Here is a 16,564-nt window from a genome sequence, read left to right as displayed (position 1 = left end):
AGTATTTTTGGCCACAACTATAAAATATAGATTGGCTGGCATGGAAGTAAATATATATATATAAAGTGTTAAATATAGTTCACATAGACACATAAAGGAATGAAACAGATATTAATAATCAACATTAAATTGTTCTTTAAAAAAAAGTACCTCCAGTTTTTGGTGTGTGGTGGCCCCTCTTCCAGTCTTAGTAAGGCATATCTGGCTGCACTAAGAGAGAGACCTCTGATGCCATCTCCCCATTCCTTCTCTGCCCTGTAAGAACACAAACTATAATAAACACTTTTACTTCTTAAACACAGTTACATAGTTAATTTAAATTAATTTAAGTTACCTTTTAGAATGCTCTGTAAGGCTACAAATGTATTGTTAATGCTACTTTGTACTACTCATCTTTCTATTCAGGCCCTCTCCTATTCATATCCCAGTCCCTTGTTTAAATCAGTACATGATTGCTAGGGTAATTTGGATTAATTTTGGACAATTGCAATTTGGATTAATTTTGGACAATTGCAAATTGTCTCAGAATATCACACTTTACATACTAAATACAGAATATCACACTTTACATACTAAAATGAATTTAAAGGTGAGCAACCTCTTTAAGTTGGTTTGAAAAAAAGACCAAAGTCCATCAAGTTCAACCCCTCCAAATGAAAGCCACCACACCAATGTGAGGTAAGGTGAACATTTGCATAATGAAAACTAGGTTCACTGCAACCTGTTTTGTCATCAACAACAAAATATAAACAACTATTTTAAAGAAACATCTAGAACTGATTCTCTGCCTTTTCTCTGTTTTCATGGACTAACTGACCCCCCTCTGACATTAAGAGACATTAAGAATTTTAAACGATTTTTTCGTAATCTTAAAACCGAGCTTATACTGAAACAATCGTTGAAATGTCCATCAACAGAAAAGAGCATTTCAAGCGATATCTTCTAGATGAAGCTAGAAAAACTGTGGGTAGTTGCCTGCTTGGCACTGCAAACAATTGGACAATAGATACATTTCACTTTGAACTATAACAATTTTCTAACCTGACCAATCCATTTTCTGACTGATGTCGAAGGAAAAACTGGTAGATGCGCGATTGTTCAATACTTACTAACCTCACGATAAATTGTCTATGACCACTATAAAGTGTGTATGTGCTGGGGCTTGCTATACAAGGTGATGAGATGGCATATTGATTTAAAGGTGTGGTTCAACATCAGAACATACAGGGGTGAGCCATAACAATTGTTTTGTTTGCTGGTAGTCCACAAGGGGCCCAGCCTAGCCAGGGACTGCTCCAGAGTTGGAAGGTAGTGCCCAGTGGGCTAGGTTTTTATTTTATGATTTGTTTTGTATCCTGAAAATGGTGGACTATTGACTGTTTGTGCAAAGTGGGAAAATAAACGTGTGTTTTCCTTGAAGAAGCTGTGTGTCCCTGCCTTTCTGCTCCTTTTTCCTATGCTGCCTGCTCATCATTGACTAATCCCCCCTAAAAGTTACGTGTTCAAGCCGCCACCTTGCCACATATGGTGTTTCGGATGCGGGCAAAATAAGGAGCAATTAAAAGACATACACCTGTTTAAAGGGCTGATGAGCCTAAGAGACTTTACCTATAAGCCAGTGATGAATATGGCAATTGGTGCTGCTAATCCCATTTCTTCAGCTGTTCAGCAGGAGGCTGTGAGGGCCGTGTTAAAGAAACAGGAACAACAAGGTGGCGACTGGTGGATGCAGTTCCACAACGATTGGGAGAGAGTCCGTACATCGAGTGTGGTAAAGGCACCGGAAGTGAGAGAGACTTCAAGGATGGCAAAGGAAACCAATGCGGCTAGAGGCAAGCCAGGAAACCGGTTCCAAGCAGGAGGTGCCCCGAGGTTGGAGACCCAACGGTTGGCACATCGGCAACATACCAAGGAGAGAGGGTATGCTGGTTTCACAGTCCAGTCTGGCAAGGTTGGCCAAAGATTATCCCCAGCAGTTCCAGAGATTCTGATGCCCTTAAGGAATGGTGAGACTGTTCTTAAAGGGGTGGTTGAAAGGGAACGGCAGGCTGCTGGGATAAAAGACTGGGACTTTGGGAGGAAAGGCAAGGTCCTGGGACCTAAAGAGTTAAGTGCGGAATCAGAGTGCACTGTGCCTGTTAAAGGTACTGCTGAAAAGTCAGTAGAGGTGAAAGTGAATGGGATTTCACTGTGGGTCACACTGGACATTAACTCAACTAAGTCAGTGGTGTTGCATGAACTGTTGATGTTTGTTCTACCCTGGCAGGAGCTCCCTGGGATGCAAGTGAACTCTGAACCGACTGTATGTCTGTCTTTTGAAACCACCAAAGGGACAGTTGTCCACTCCCTGGTAGTTGCCAGTGAGGGGGAGGTGGAAATTGTTCTGGGAACAGACTTTCCCCTATTCTGAGTGTTGTGGGGAATCCACAAAGGTTTAAATGTGGGGCAATCAAACCAGGTGATTAATAATGTCTGTTCTATGCAAAATGTTATGTGTAATTTTGCTGACCAATGTTCAGATGTGAATCCTATGTGTGTGACTGTGGGGTGTGAAGTAACCCCCAAAGTAAAAAGTTTAGGGGTGACCCCCAAAGTAAAAAGTTTAGGGGTGACCCCCAAAGTGAGTTTTTCCCTAGCAGAGGTGAATTCTGCAGTGCAAAGGCTGGAAGGTTTAAAGCCTAATTTAACAAACATAAATGTTGCCAGTGTGAATGGTAATGAGACTGCAACTCTGATGCAAGAAACTGCAGTAAATGTGGAAAAAAGTCTGCATGGTGAATTGTTGAGCAGAGAAAGCTCAAGTACTTTAGTAAACAAGGAGTTAAAGCCAATAGATGGTAACCCTTTGTTTCCCTGCAGTAGCTCATCTATCAAAAGTCTTAATGGTGATAAACCAGACGGTATGTCTGAGGAAGCGAGTGATAAAAATTTACAATTGCCTCCTGAATCTGTGTGTGTGCAGGTGTCAACCACAGAACTGTTCTCCAGTGAGCCCATCTGTATGAGAGTTGAAACACAGTGTGCTGTAGAGGGAAAGGTATGTGAAGTAACAAGTTCCCCAGTAAAATGTGTGCCTTCTATTGAGAAGTGGAGTGTGCCTGAGAGTAGCTTAACGGCACAGACTGCCGGTAAAACAGTGAATGTGAACAGACCCGAGTGTGCTGATATGGAGAATGGTAACATGGCTGTCAATGGGGATAAGCCACATGGAGTGACTGCGGTTGAAAGGAGTCTCAGAATCTGTCTGTCTGACCGAGGATGCATTGGGTCCCTATACAAGTGATGCCAAATGTGAGTTGCCTGCTAACCCTGAGCATGTGACTGAGTGTGTGTCTGGTTGTATAACACAAGTCTGTGAGCAAGATGCAACCAGAGGGCAGACTAAAACTGTTGGCCATGGGCTTAAAGTGAAAGCCCTCAGTGTGTTTAAAAACCCATCATTGCCAGTTGCGGAAGGACACCCTATATCCCAGGCAGTGGGTAAAACTAAAATGCAAAGCGTGCATGATGGTAACAGAGAAGCCAAAGTGTGTGTGTCTTCACTAGTAAATAAAATTCAGGAGTTGGAAGTGTGTGTGGCTACTCCTATAGAGACACATGTGTCAGATTCATGTGGTAGCAATAATAAGTTTTCATTGAAGGGTTCATCCAAAAGGAACTCCCAAAAGTCGAGTAGGAGAACCTGGGTGACTGAAGTAAGGCAAAAGTGCAGGTACATGGTGATGCCTGAGAGTTGCTCAGCCTTACAAAGAAGCATGCATGTGGTATCCCTGATTGAGATGTGTGTGTTGGATCTCATGCATAGGAAAGAAAACAGGAGGAGACTTATAGAAATCCCTTTAGGAGAGAGAAAATTTAAATTAGGGTTTCAATGTGCTCACCCGGGCCCCTACGGGTTGAAGCAGAATGGGGGGATATGTGGTAGAGTGACTAGGAAAAGGTGGAAAAAGGTCACTCTAGCCTTTAATGTCGCCCCAGGTACTGAGAGAGGCTCCAGGAAGGGAGTTACTAAACAGAGAATCAGTGCCAGGGACTCCATTCCGCAGATCCAGTGCAGAGATTGGAGTTCACCTTCCACAAGAAAGCTGTCCTGTGGAAAGACTATTTAAAGTTAATTGGAATAGGAGAGTGTGTCTCTCAGCAGGGCACAGCAGGTAGGAGACCTGGCTGTGTTAGGAACTCCCAGAGGAGCTGGGGGTGCCGCCTGATACTGCATGAAGCAGAGCGAGCCCGTGGCTGTGACTAAGAGCCAGATTTGTTGTCTGTGTGGGACATTGAAGAAAAGCCAGGAGGCTAAAAAGTTCACTCCACGACTGTGAGTACAGGGGTGAGCCATAACAATTGTTTTGTTTGCTGGTAGTCCACAAGGGGCCCAGCCTAGCCAGGGACTGCTCCAGAGTTGGAAGGTAGTGCCCAGTGAGCTAGGTTTTTATTTTATGATTTGTTTTGTATCCTGAAAATGGTCACCCCTGTGTATGTGGACTATTGACTGTTTGTGCAAAGTGGGAAAATAAACGTGTGTTTTCCTTGAAGAAGCTGTGTGTCCCTGTCTTTCTGCTCCTTTTTGCTATGCTGCCTGCTCACCATTGACTAATCCCCCCTAAAAGTTACGTGTTCAAGCCTCCAGCTTGCCACAATATATATATATATATATATATATATATATATATATATATATATATCTATATCTATATCTATATATCTATATATCTATATATATAGATATAGATATATATATATATATATATATATATATAGATATCTATATCGATATATATATATATATATATATATATATATATATATAGATATATATAGATATCTATATCGATATATATATATATAGATATAGATATCTATATCGATAGATATATATATATATAGATATCTATATCGATAGATATATATATATATATATATATATATATATATATATATATATTTAATTAATTACATCCAAAAAGTATCCCCTAACTCAGATTTAGTAATGTTTTTTATTCACCATAAATTAATAAAAGCTATTAAATACAGACCCCACGACAGTCCACCTTACATGTTTCGTACCCTCTGTTACTTAGTGATAAGAATTACCTATGACTAAGTACTGGAGGGTACGAAAGAAGATTTATGCCCTTGGAACTAGGGCAGAATCATGTGTACTCTGGCCCTTGCTTGAATTCCCCCAAAAGTGGACTTAAGTTATTTGTATATAAATAATAACATACACATATACAAAATACTATACAAACTCTGCAAGGAAATCATACCCCTTCAAGGATTACACTTACCCTTGGTATTCTATATACTTGTAAATCATCCCAGCGATTAGAATGGCTATCAATGCATAATACCAGGAACAGATGAACATCAAGGCCAAACAGATACTCATTCCAAAGAAAGAAAGTGCCCTGTTAGTACAAAAAGTCAAAATAATTAACACCTGCATATAACTTTATTTAAATTTATTCCATCTTTCAAAGTATAGTGACTCACTACACTGAACACGTAGTTTTGTTTTTGACAGGTGATAATCAAATGCAAGTTGATATTTATAGCTTTTTCCTGAGACAATTACGGATTTAAGTCTCATTATGTTATCTCTTTGTGGACATTCATAACAATGCCAAAACATGTTGTGTACTAACAATAGGGTAGGTAGTGTTGGCACTACATGGTTCTGGGTTTAATTATACATCTGTGTCAGCAATTGTGTTTCATAAATAGCCAAATTTAACTATTTACTATGCTGTTTAAAATAAATGATGATCATTTATACTACAATCTGTGGATTGATTTAAGGCAATATTATATAATTATGACAAAATGTATTTACTGTCTGATTTTTTCCCCCATGGATTTAAATGGGTTGCATCATAAAAATAATTGTGTTAAATATGGTGATTGGATAGCTCATTTTGCACAAAATGATAAACAGGCTCTACAATGTGCAATACCTTAGCATTTACTCATCTTATAGATTTAATTGTGCAATTACATTTTGTTCTATGATATTTTTATTTTAAAGCACTGGAACACAAAATTAATTCATGTGACATTATATTAAGGTTAATTAAAAATAAATATGCTGATATAATTAGTATACAAAGAAAACTTCAGTGCCCAACTTGTACTGCTTCACCCCACCCACCCCCATGTTGCTGGCTGCCTACAGGCTTGTTTGCTTGTGGCAGACACCAAAAATTAAATGAGAGAAAGGAAACAGGAGATGGAATACTATATAGCAGATGCCATTGCCTAGCAATATGACTTGACCGGTTAAGCAAAACACTCAAGCTTCTATGCAGTTAATAAAAAAAAAATTTGTCTGCAGGAAAATATGCCCCTGAAGTGAAAGATAATTTCTTTACACAAGAAGTTATGGCTACTTTAAAAATCTACATTGGTAGTGCAATGTAAAAATATATCTAGTATAGGTAAATCTAAAAACAACTGGACTTGCTGAGTAATCAATGAAGACTACTCATCCGAGCAGCTTCTTCCGTTCAACTGACTGGTGTGGGAAGTTCTCGGCATATAAACTCTTCCACTAATCCACTCACAATGGCACATTGTAAGTCTTCAAAGAGGTGCCATCTGAAGAAATTCACAGAGGCGTAGACTCTGTGTAGTTGCTGTGATAGTAAATTGCATGACACATTGGATTATCCTATCACAGTAACTACACAGAATCTACACCTCTGTGAATTTCTTCAGATGTCACCTCTATGAATCCAATAAGGATATTGCATTCTTGATTTTGGCTATTTTCAGTGGCTCTTGCAGGAGTTTCCTGTCTTGTGGTATTAAGATGTCCAGGGGAATATTTTTTAAATACTCCCTTGGTCCTGGGGTATTCTCATTTTGTATGGACTGATATGATGTGTTTGATAGAATTGAGCAAAGGTGTCATTACTACTCTTAGGGCTTTCACATACATCTCCCATAGGTGAGCACACTTGTGTGATGGGGGCTAAAGCAGTGGTCTCTCTTAGGATGAATGCGAATAACTTCCCCCTCTTATTGCCTTTCTCAAAGAGAAGGTGATTTGAGTAAAGAAGTTTTTTTTTTGTTGTTTTCAAGCCAGTTGATGATTCTGACCTTGATTCCTGAGCTTGACCTTGGCCTGTTATATTGATTAAGAATCTTGCTGCCTGAATTGACCTCTGCCTAGATTTGACTTTGCTATTTCTTAACCCCTTGGATACCATGAACTGTGTTTGGTGCCTGCTGCTTCTCCTAGGTCCGCAAACTCCTAAGCGGAGCCTTCGGGCCCTGACCGTATAATCAGGCCATGGACCCTTCTGAGGAAGCCCAGCCAGACTTCAGAAGAGCTTTTTGGGGTTTGGCATCCCTCATGGAAGCCTATGAGGCACAGCAGACTCATTTTGGTCAAGCAATGGAAGCCACTCTGGCCAAACTCTCGGTTGCCGCGCCGGCAACTCCTACACCAGTTCCAGTGGTTCCACCACCATCTGCTCTGTCTCATGGCCAGGAACCACAAATTCCATCTCCTCCTCGCTACAATGGAGACACCCAGTCTTGTCAAGGATTCATAAATCAATGCCTCATCCAATTTGAACTACAACCTGCACAGTATGTTTCTGAGCGAGCCAAGGTGGGATATGTTATTAACCGTCTGGAGGGGAAGGATTTAGAATGGGCATCTCCCCTGTGGGAAAAGAACTTCCCATTAATTCAAGATGCCAAAGCCTTTCTTCAATCTTTCCGGATAGTTTTTGATGCCCCTGGCCGGGTTGCTTCTGCTTCTTCATGGCTGCTACACATTCGTCAAGGGAGTGGGAGTGCCAGTGAATATGCCATCTACTTCCGTACTCTAGCTGCTGAAACGAATTGGAATAATGAGGCTTACCATGCAGCATTCTACCAAGGACTATCTACTCGGTTGAAAGATGACTTGGTTTCTCATTGTTTGCTCATACCTAGCAATCATTGTCCATCCTTCTGAGAGTTGGTGATTGACGACAGACCTTTATCTACTGCCCTCATTTCTAAGTCTTCACTGGAGTTACCAGTAAAGGTTGGCGCTCTTCACAATGAAAGACTATCTTTTCACATAATCAATTGTCCATCCACACCAGTGGTTTTAGGGCTACCCTGGTGGCGCCTCCATAATCCAGACCAATCAAGGTCTGTAGCACAGATATCTCACTGGAGTCCCCTTTGTCAGCAGAACTGTCTCCTCCCAAGCACTCTTCAGAAAGTTGTCTCTTGCTGCGGTGGACCTTCGCTCCCTTCCTTCTGCTTACCAAGACTTTTCGAACATTTTCTGTAAAAGATCTGCTGAGATCCTTCCTCTTCATCGGTTGTACGACTGCCCCATAAAACTTCTCCCTGGCACTATGCCCCCTCGAGGACGCACATACCCGCTTTCTCCTTCTGAAACAAAGGCTATGAAGGAGTATATTCAAGAAAATCTTCAAAAAAGGATTCATTAGTCCTTCCTCCTCACCTGCGGGAGCTGGGTTCTTTTTTGTAGAGAAAAAAGATGGCAGTTTACGGCCCTGTATTGATTATCGAGACTTAAATAAAATCAACTTGAAGAACCGCTTTCAGAACTCTTTGACCAACTTAAAGGAGCCTGCCTCTTCACAATATTGGATCTCCGTGGGGCCTACAACCTGATCCGCATCCACGAAGGAGACTAGTGGAAGACTGCTTTAATACTCGTGACGGGCACCACAAATACCTTGTAATGTCTTATGGGCTCTGCAACGTGCCCGCAGTTTTCCAAGAGTTTGTCAATGACATCTTCTGAGACCTGCTAGGTCAAAGAGTTGTTGTTTAATTAGATGATATACTAGTCTGTTCTAAGAATTTTGGAGGAACATCAACTCCAGGTCCATGAAGTCCTCTTACGGTTAAGAAGGAATGCTCTTTTTGCCGAACTAGAAAAGTGTACCTTCAAAACCCCCAAAATTACTTTTTTGGGTTATATAATTTCCCAGAAAGGATTTGAGATGGATCCAACTAAGATCTCCGCAATCCAGGATTGGCCCCTCCTACCAGTACAAAAGCCATACAAAGATTTATTGGCTTTGCCAACTACTACAGACAATTTATTAAGGGAATCTCTTCTAAAATTGCTCCAATTTTGACTCTCATCCGTAAGGGAGGAAAGCCTAGTTGCTGGTCTCCGCAAGCTCTAGAAGCCTTCAAATCATTGAAAGAATTCTTTTCCTCCACTCCTATCCTCAGACATCCGGATCCCCTTCTTCCTTTCATCGAATTTGATGCAACAGATGTCGTTGCTATTGCAGTTTTGTCTCAAAGACTACTTAGTGATGGGAAACTACATCACTGTACCTTCTTCTCTAAAAAAATTCTCTCCTCCACAACAAAATTATGATATTGGAAACCTAGAACTTCTTAAAGGCATCTTTCTCCACAGTCTTACCAGTTGTGCCAGACATCTAACTATTCCTCAGGATGGAGCATCCTGGAGGGGAGTAAATTGTCTGTAGCTTTGTGCCTGTGTAGCTGCATAGCCTGTTGCTGCATAGCCATGACCTCCTCCTGTCTTTGTCTGTTGGTTTGCATTAGCCTGACAAAAACTTGCCTTATTATTCCTCCACGCCTGCTGTTATAGACAGGTACTGATTGTATTGGCATCTGTTTCCTTGAGACTGTGCCCACATTCGATACACAATCTGTCACTCAAATAGCCTTAGAAATAACTTATTAAAGTAGAAATGTAGCAGCATCCAGGTAACTTTAAATAGACATTCATCTGTTTTATTCACAAGAGAGTTTTCAAGAGAAATAACATTTATAAGCACATCAAGGTATATTTTTGCAGGGGTAACATGGGATGGGGGATAGTGAAAAAAAATCCAATATTGCAAAGCTGGTGAGTAGTAAGGTACACTTACCAATACTAACAGGGAGTCCAGGTGCTCAAGCCCCAGACCTTCAGCTTGGGGAGGTAGTATCAGACATGTAGAAATCAGTGGTCAGCTATCACACAAACTGGACTTCACTCCAAAATACTCTGGAGTAAACTATTAAACTCTGGAGTGTACAGTTGCCCCTTATACACGAATTGAAATACACAGAAATTGAAAAAAAAACTTAGTAAATTACTAACTGCATTATTAATGTGCAACAAACATCCAATTTTAACTCTTGTAATATGTATATACTTATAGATGCAAATGAAAAGTTTTATTATGCAAAAAGGAACATCTCAGAGGGTGGCCTTACGCGTTTCATTGTTTTGTGCCTCATAGACTATGACTAAGTGCCCGTGAGGCACGAAACCCGTAAGGCCACACTTTAAGATGTTCTTTTTTGTGTAATAAAACTTTTAATTTTGGAGTAAAGTCCAGTTTATGTGCCAGCTTACCACTGAATTCAACACATTTATCAAGGGTCAAATTTAGAATTCATGTGAGTTTTTTATTTAAAACTCCCATGAACTCGAAATTCGGCCAATCAAAATTTATTATAAAATTTTAATTTTTTAAACTCAGGTGAATAAGATTGACTTGAAAAAAACTTGAATGTCAGGAAGCAGGAAACAACTCCAAATTGATCCCTTGATGTCTCCCATTGACAAACAGCAGTTCGTCAGGTTTTAGGTGGCGAATAGTCAAATTCAAGTTCTTAAAGGGCCACAGTATGATAAATCGCAAAAATCAAATAATTTTTTGAAAAATTCGAATCTAATAACTCCCTAGTTATTCAGTTTTGACCATAAAAAATTGACCCTTGATAAATCTGCCCGTTACAAAATTAATTTTGTTCATTAAGCAGAAAAGCCTGTTCCACTGGCAGACACTCCTACTTCCTTGCTTCCCCTAGGCAGAGAGTCTACCTAAACTAGGTGTTAAGTCATCACTTACAGCACCTGTGCTAGTTGATATAAAGACAACCTATGTTATTCTTTCCATATATTGGTTGATCATTTTTATAAAATATACATAGTAGATTTTTAATCAGTAATAGACTAGATTGACTTCTTTGCAACAATGTGCAACAAGGATAAATAGTAATGCAACACTAAATGGGTTATTTACTAAACTCCGAATGCCACAACCCCACAAAATTTCTGTTTTTTTTTTTTTTTTATAACATTGGTTTTTATTAGCAAATTTTCATCACCATCATATCAAGCAGATAAAATAGAAAGATAGCAATTACAGTAGCAAAGTTTGCAGTGATACAACGTACAAAATGAGTACAGTCAGGTGATCCACAAAATAAAAATAGACACATGGTAAGTTGGCTATACAATATATACCAGAAGAGCTAGACAGTGATGATAAATCAGTGAACTGAGTCAAACCATAAAAGTATCAAAAGGGAAAAGAAGTAACTTCCTGTACATGAACAAATGGAGCGTCCGTGAAAATTGAGTAGGGATAATATTGCAATTGGGAATATAGCACCCTACTGTTTTGTTTTTTAGTATAAAATCCGAATTTTTAGTGAAAATCAGAATTTTTTCTAAAGTTTTTACACCCAGAGGATGAAAAAGGTCTGAATCCGAAAATCCAGCATCTCAGACCTGCCAAAGTTGCATATAAGTCAATGGGAGAGGTCCCAAAAATATCCTGATCTTTGCTGGGGTTTGGGCAAAACTCTGGTGGAAATTCTGAAAAATTCGTAAAATTGTATTTTTCACTTTTTTTAGGATTTTTTCCTGCAAACAAATTTTTTGGAAAGTGTATTAATAAATAAGCCAAAAAAAACTGTGCTGATTTGGTCTGAGTTTCCTTAATTGAGAAAGAACAGGTGATTGGAATGAATTATTGGACAAGCATAATATTATAGGCTATCGTGATACTAAAATTGAATACTAAATATATATATCTATATATCTCTATCTCTATCTTTATCTCTATATCTATATACACATACACACAAGGGAAAGTTGTGCTCACCACTATTTTTTAAAACCATTAGGCGGGGGTGCAATGAGGGTGTGACCACAAAATACATATAGTCAACTACAGAGGACCTCTTGTAGTTGACATATATATATATATATATATATATATATATATATATATATATATATATATATACATATATATATATATATATATATATATATATATATATATATATATATATATATATATATATATATATATAGCTTTTTATATTTCCACCATCTTGGAAAGTGTCTGTGACACTCACATGATCAGTGAGCTAGATACATAAGAGTTTGCTTCAAACAAAATAAGAGGACAATAGTTTGCACCTCCGCCATATGGGCTTTGAGCAGCTGTTTAGAAGCTAAGCTTAGGGGCCGTCACAAATTATCCAGCAGAAAATGAGGTTTGCCTATAATATAAGATGATGTTACAGGGCTGATTATTAAATTATGATGCTAATTGCACTGGTTTCTGTGCGGCCATGTAGTAATTCTGTATTAATCTGTATTAATTACTAATAAGCCTTATATTGTGACATTTATATTCTATGTGTACTGTATATTGTGAGTGGGTCCCTAAGCTCAGTAAGTGACAGCAGCACAGAGCATGTGCAGTGAATCAGCAGAAAAGAAGATGGGGAGCCACTGGGGCATCTTTTGGAGACACAGATTTTACTTCTAAAGGGCTGTGGTTGCCTTGGGCTGGTACAGAAGCACAAAACATCATGCACAACATTGAGTTAAGCTTTATTTCTCCTTTAAGGTGACCATACACGGGCGGACCTGCCAACAGACTGAGTCAGCAGCTTATTGGCCCGTGTATGGGGCCCTCCGACGGGCTTCCCTGATCGATATCTGGCCAAAAGTCGGCCAGATGTCAACCGGGCAGGGCTAAAAATCCCATTTGGCAAAATCGCCAAACGAGTGGATCTCGCTGTGTATGGCCACCTTTCGACACATTTTGAGATGAATGTAAGTATTTTAGTCTCATCTACTATTATATTTTATTTGTGGAGTAAAAATTCAGCTACTGTTTTTTGTAAATGCAAATATATCTGCATTTTACTTCTGCATGTAAGATGTCTCATAAATGACAGTTACCATACACCTTGTGCTTTATGTGAAAATAGACCAATACTTTATAGTTCAATGTTAAACAACCCAATGATTAGCCCTGATTTCCAATAATGTAGATGAACTGTACTTTTTCGATAATTTTAAAAACAAAAAGGTATGCATGTTATTTTCAAAATAGTTTGGGCTTTGTCCATGGCAAGTAGAAAATTACTTTATTACTTAACCATGCAGTCTGTGTGCCCATCAGTTAGAAGCTCCTAAACCAGCCCATGGGACAGATTTCAGATTGTAGTATATTTTTAGACAAAGATCCACCCCTGTGTGCTCAGACAGGTGAATTACAACTTTTGCCAATTCTTATAATATGAGACTGAATCAGCTGTTTCTTCGCCAGTGGAAAATTGCAGGTGAAGAAACTGTTGAAGAAACATTAGAATTAGCCTACCCAAACAAATAAATCACCCTCTTTCTATAGAAAGAAGGCTGGTCTGATGTTCTTTTGGTTAGGAAAAACCATTAGAAACATCTGACCAGAACATCACACCAGCCCTCTTTCTTACTCCTCACAACTTCCTTGACGAATTGGTCAGAATGGTTGCAAAGTGTCCAGCAAGTCGCAACAAACAATTTATATTAAGTACATGTATCCCTAAATATTTTAGAATTAAAAATAATGAATGTGAATTGAAAGGTGGTTCGAATAGTATTCTCATCAATTTTAAATTCACTTATTTGAAGGGTTTACTTATCTTTCAACACTTCAATACCTTTCTGAACTAATTAGACCCTTCCAAGCAACAAAATATGTTTTTTTTTCATCCTATCACACCCAGGCAGACATCTTTAGGTTGCTCTGTTTTTAAAATAGAGTGAAATGAGTAACAATAGAGTAAAAAGAAAACCAAAGTATAATACTCACCAGTGATAATATTTAAACCTTGGTCTCCAGTTTGGAGTTCTCAGAAGTGTCTGCACTGCACATGCCAAGTTAACAAATAAGTAACACATCAAAAAGAACCTACATGGGAAAAAAACATACCAACGTTAAATGCTATAAAGATGGCTTATCTTATGGTAAATTGTGTCAGATAATCAGAAGTACAGTACCTTCCAATTTTGCTGAATCTAAGCTATTCCTAGCTTAAAAATACAGGTTTTTGCTCACATCATTCAGAATAACTTCCCAAGGAATTGCTTTAACATTTTTTTTTACAACTTTTTAAAATTGCAGTTATTTAAAGGAGATGGAAAGGGTAAAATTGAGGGGTGTGCCATTATGTTATGTACCCTCATTTGTATTAAATAGGTCAGGTTTAATGTTTAAGAATGGCTTGGATGATTTTTTGGACAGACATAATATCAAAGGTTGAACTTGATGGACTGTCTTTTTTCAACCCAATTTAACTATGAAACTATGTAACTATGTAACTAAGGTGCGGTCATGTGGAAAAATGTATTCTGGTGATCTCTTTAGCTAAGGGACTTATTTACTAAAACAAATTTCTATTTTTCTATGAAACTCTAAAAATGTGTGGCTTTATTTTTAAAAGCTTGTACAATTCAAGATTTAGTAAGTGTAAAAACCATGAAAACCAAATACAAACATTTGCCAAGTAAAAGTTGTTGAGGTCCTATTGATGTCAATGGGAGCTCTGCTTAGTCGTGGTTTTGAAAACCTAGACCTTTAATAAATAGGCCTCTTACCTCCGAAATTTCCAAAAAATCTGAAATATATGACTTTTCTTAAAAACACTTCAACCACACACCAGTGCACATTTTTATTGTATTTATCAGTAAATTTACTCTAAAAAAATCTGGTGCAGGAAAAGAAAATAAAAGTGAAAAAAAACGAATTGTACTTTTTTTTTAGATTTGTAATTTAAAAAATCCGATATTTTCGGATTATCACCTGAAAACCACAAATTATTTGGATTATTGTACAAAACCCAGCACAGATTATATCTTCCGTTTGTAAAAGGGACATCTGCCATTGACTTCTACATTAACTTATTTGGAGTTTTAGCAGCCTCAGGGTTTATTAAATCTCAAACAATTTGAGTTTTTTACCTCTTAAAGTGTTTCACCTTTAAAATGCCAACCAGAAAAAAATCAGACTTTAATAAATATAGTATTGAGCCATGTTATGGGTATTTTCCAATGCTGCTTTATATGTACAAAATTAGAAAATTTTACTTTAATGCACATGCTCAAATCTACAAGTTTGTAGAATGTGCAAGAGAGGATTGCTTTTGGTAGGATGAGCTTGTTAAGCCTTGAACTTCATAGGCAGGTGTGTCCAATCATGAGAAAAGGTATTTGAGGTGGCCAATTGCAAGTTGTGCTTCTGTTTGACTCTCCTCTGAAGAGTGACAGCATGGGATCCTCAAAGTAATTCTCAAAAGATCTGAAAACAAAGATTGTTCAGTATCATGGTTTAGGGGAAGGCTACAAAAAGCTATCCCAGAGGGTTAAGTTGCCAGTTTTAACTGTAAGGAGTGTAATCAGGAAATGAAAGGCCACAGGCACAGTTGCTGCAAAACCCAGGTCACCTCCAAAGACCTGTAAGAACATCTTGCTGCAGATGGTGTATCTGTATATCGTTCTACAATTCAGTGCAATTTGCACAAAGAACATCTGTATGGCAGGGTGATGAGAAGGCACTCACACCACAAAGAGTCGCTTGCTGTATGCAAAAGTTTATTTAGACAAGTCACAGTCATTTTGGAACAAAGTGCTTTGGACTGATTAGACAGATATTTAGTTATTTGGTCATAACAAAAATCGTTTTGCATGACGGAAGAAGAACACCGCATTCCAAGAAAAACACCTGCTACCTACTGTCAAATTTGGTGGAGGTCCTTGTTAAAGTCAAGGGTAGGATGAATTCAACCCAATATCAACAAATGCTTCAGGATAATGTTCAAGCATCAATCAGAAGTTGAAGTTATGCAGGGGTTGGATATTACAACAAGACAATGACCCTAAACACACTTTGAAATTTACAAACGCATTTATGCAGAAGGAGAAGTACAATATTCTGGAATGGCCTTCACAGTCCTCCGACTTCAATATTGTCAAAAATCTATGGGATGATTTGAAGCAGGTTGTCAATGCCGTCAGCCATCAAATTTAACTGAATTAGAGAGATTTTGTATGGATGAATGGTCAAAAATACAGCCATTCAGAATCCAGACACTCATCAAAGGCTATAGGAGGTGTCTAACATAGTAAATTAGGTTGAAAAAAACAAAAAAAACACGTCCATCAAGTTGAACCTTTGAACGCTATTTTAACCTGCCTAACTGCTAGTTGATCCAGAGGAAGGCAAAAAAAAAAAAAAAACCATCTGAAGCCACTCCAATTTACCTCAGAGGGGGGAAAATTCCTTCCTGACTCCAAAATGGCAATCGGACTAGTCCCTGGATCAACTTGTAGTATGAGCTATCTTCCATAATCCTGTATTCCCTCCCTTGCTAAAAAGCCATCCAACCCCTTTTTTTAAGCTATCTAATGTATCAGCCTGTACGACTGATTCAGGAAAAGAATTCCACATCTTCACGGCTCTCACTGTAAAAAACCCCTTCTGAA

General features: G+C 38.4%; 1 protein-coding gene across 4 annotated transcripts in view; it reads right to left on the bottom strand.

The window, feature by feature from the left end:
* The window catches only part of LOC108715345 (solute carrier family 12 member 4), a 287,853-nt gene that overhangs the window by 72,774 nt on the left and 198,515 nt on the right, over nt 1-16,564 (bottom strand). For all 4 annotated transcript variants that reach the window (XM_018260421.2, XM_041561093.1, XM_018260420.2 and 1 more), the window contains 3 exons: nt 13,896-13,994; nt 5,289-5,408; nt 151-255 (listed from right to left, as the gene is read on the bottom strand). In XM_018260421.2, coding sequence (XP_018115910.1) covers nt 151-255; nt 5,289-5,408; nt 13,896-13,994 — 324 coding nt within the window. The remainder of the gene's footprint in view (nt 1-150; nt 256-5,288; nt 5,409-13,895; nt 13,995-16,564) is intronic.

The sequence above is a fragment of the Xenopus laevis genome, chromosome 4S, assembly GCF_017654675.1.
Source record: "Xenopus laevis strain J_2021 chromosome 4S, Xenopus_laevis_v10.1, whole genome shotgun sequence".
NCBI lineage: Eukaryota > Metazoa > Chordata > Amphibia > Anura > Pipidae > Xenopus > Xenopus laevis.
This window is presented reverse-complemented; position numbering and strand designations above follow the sequence as displayed.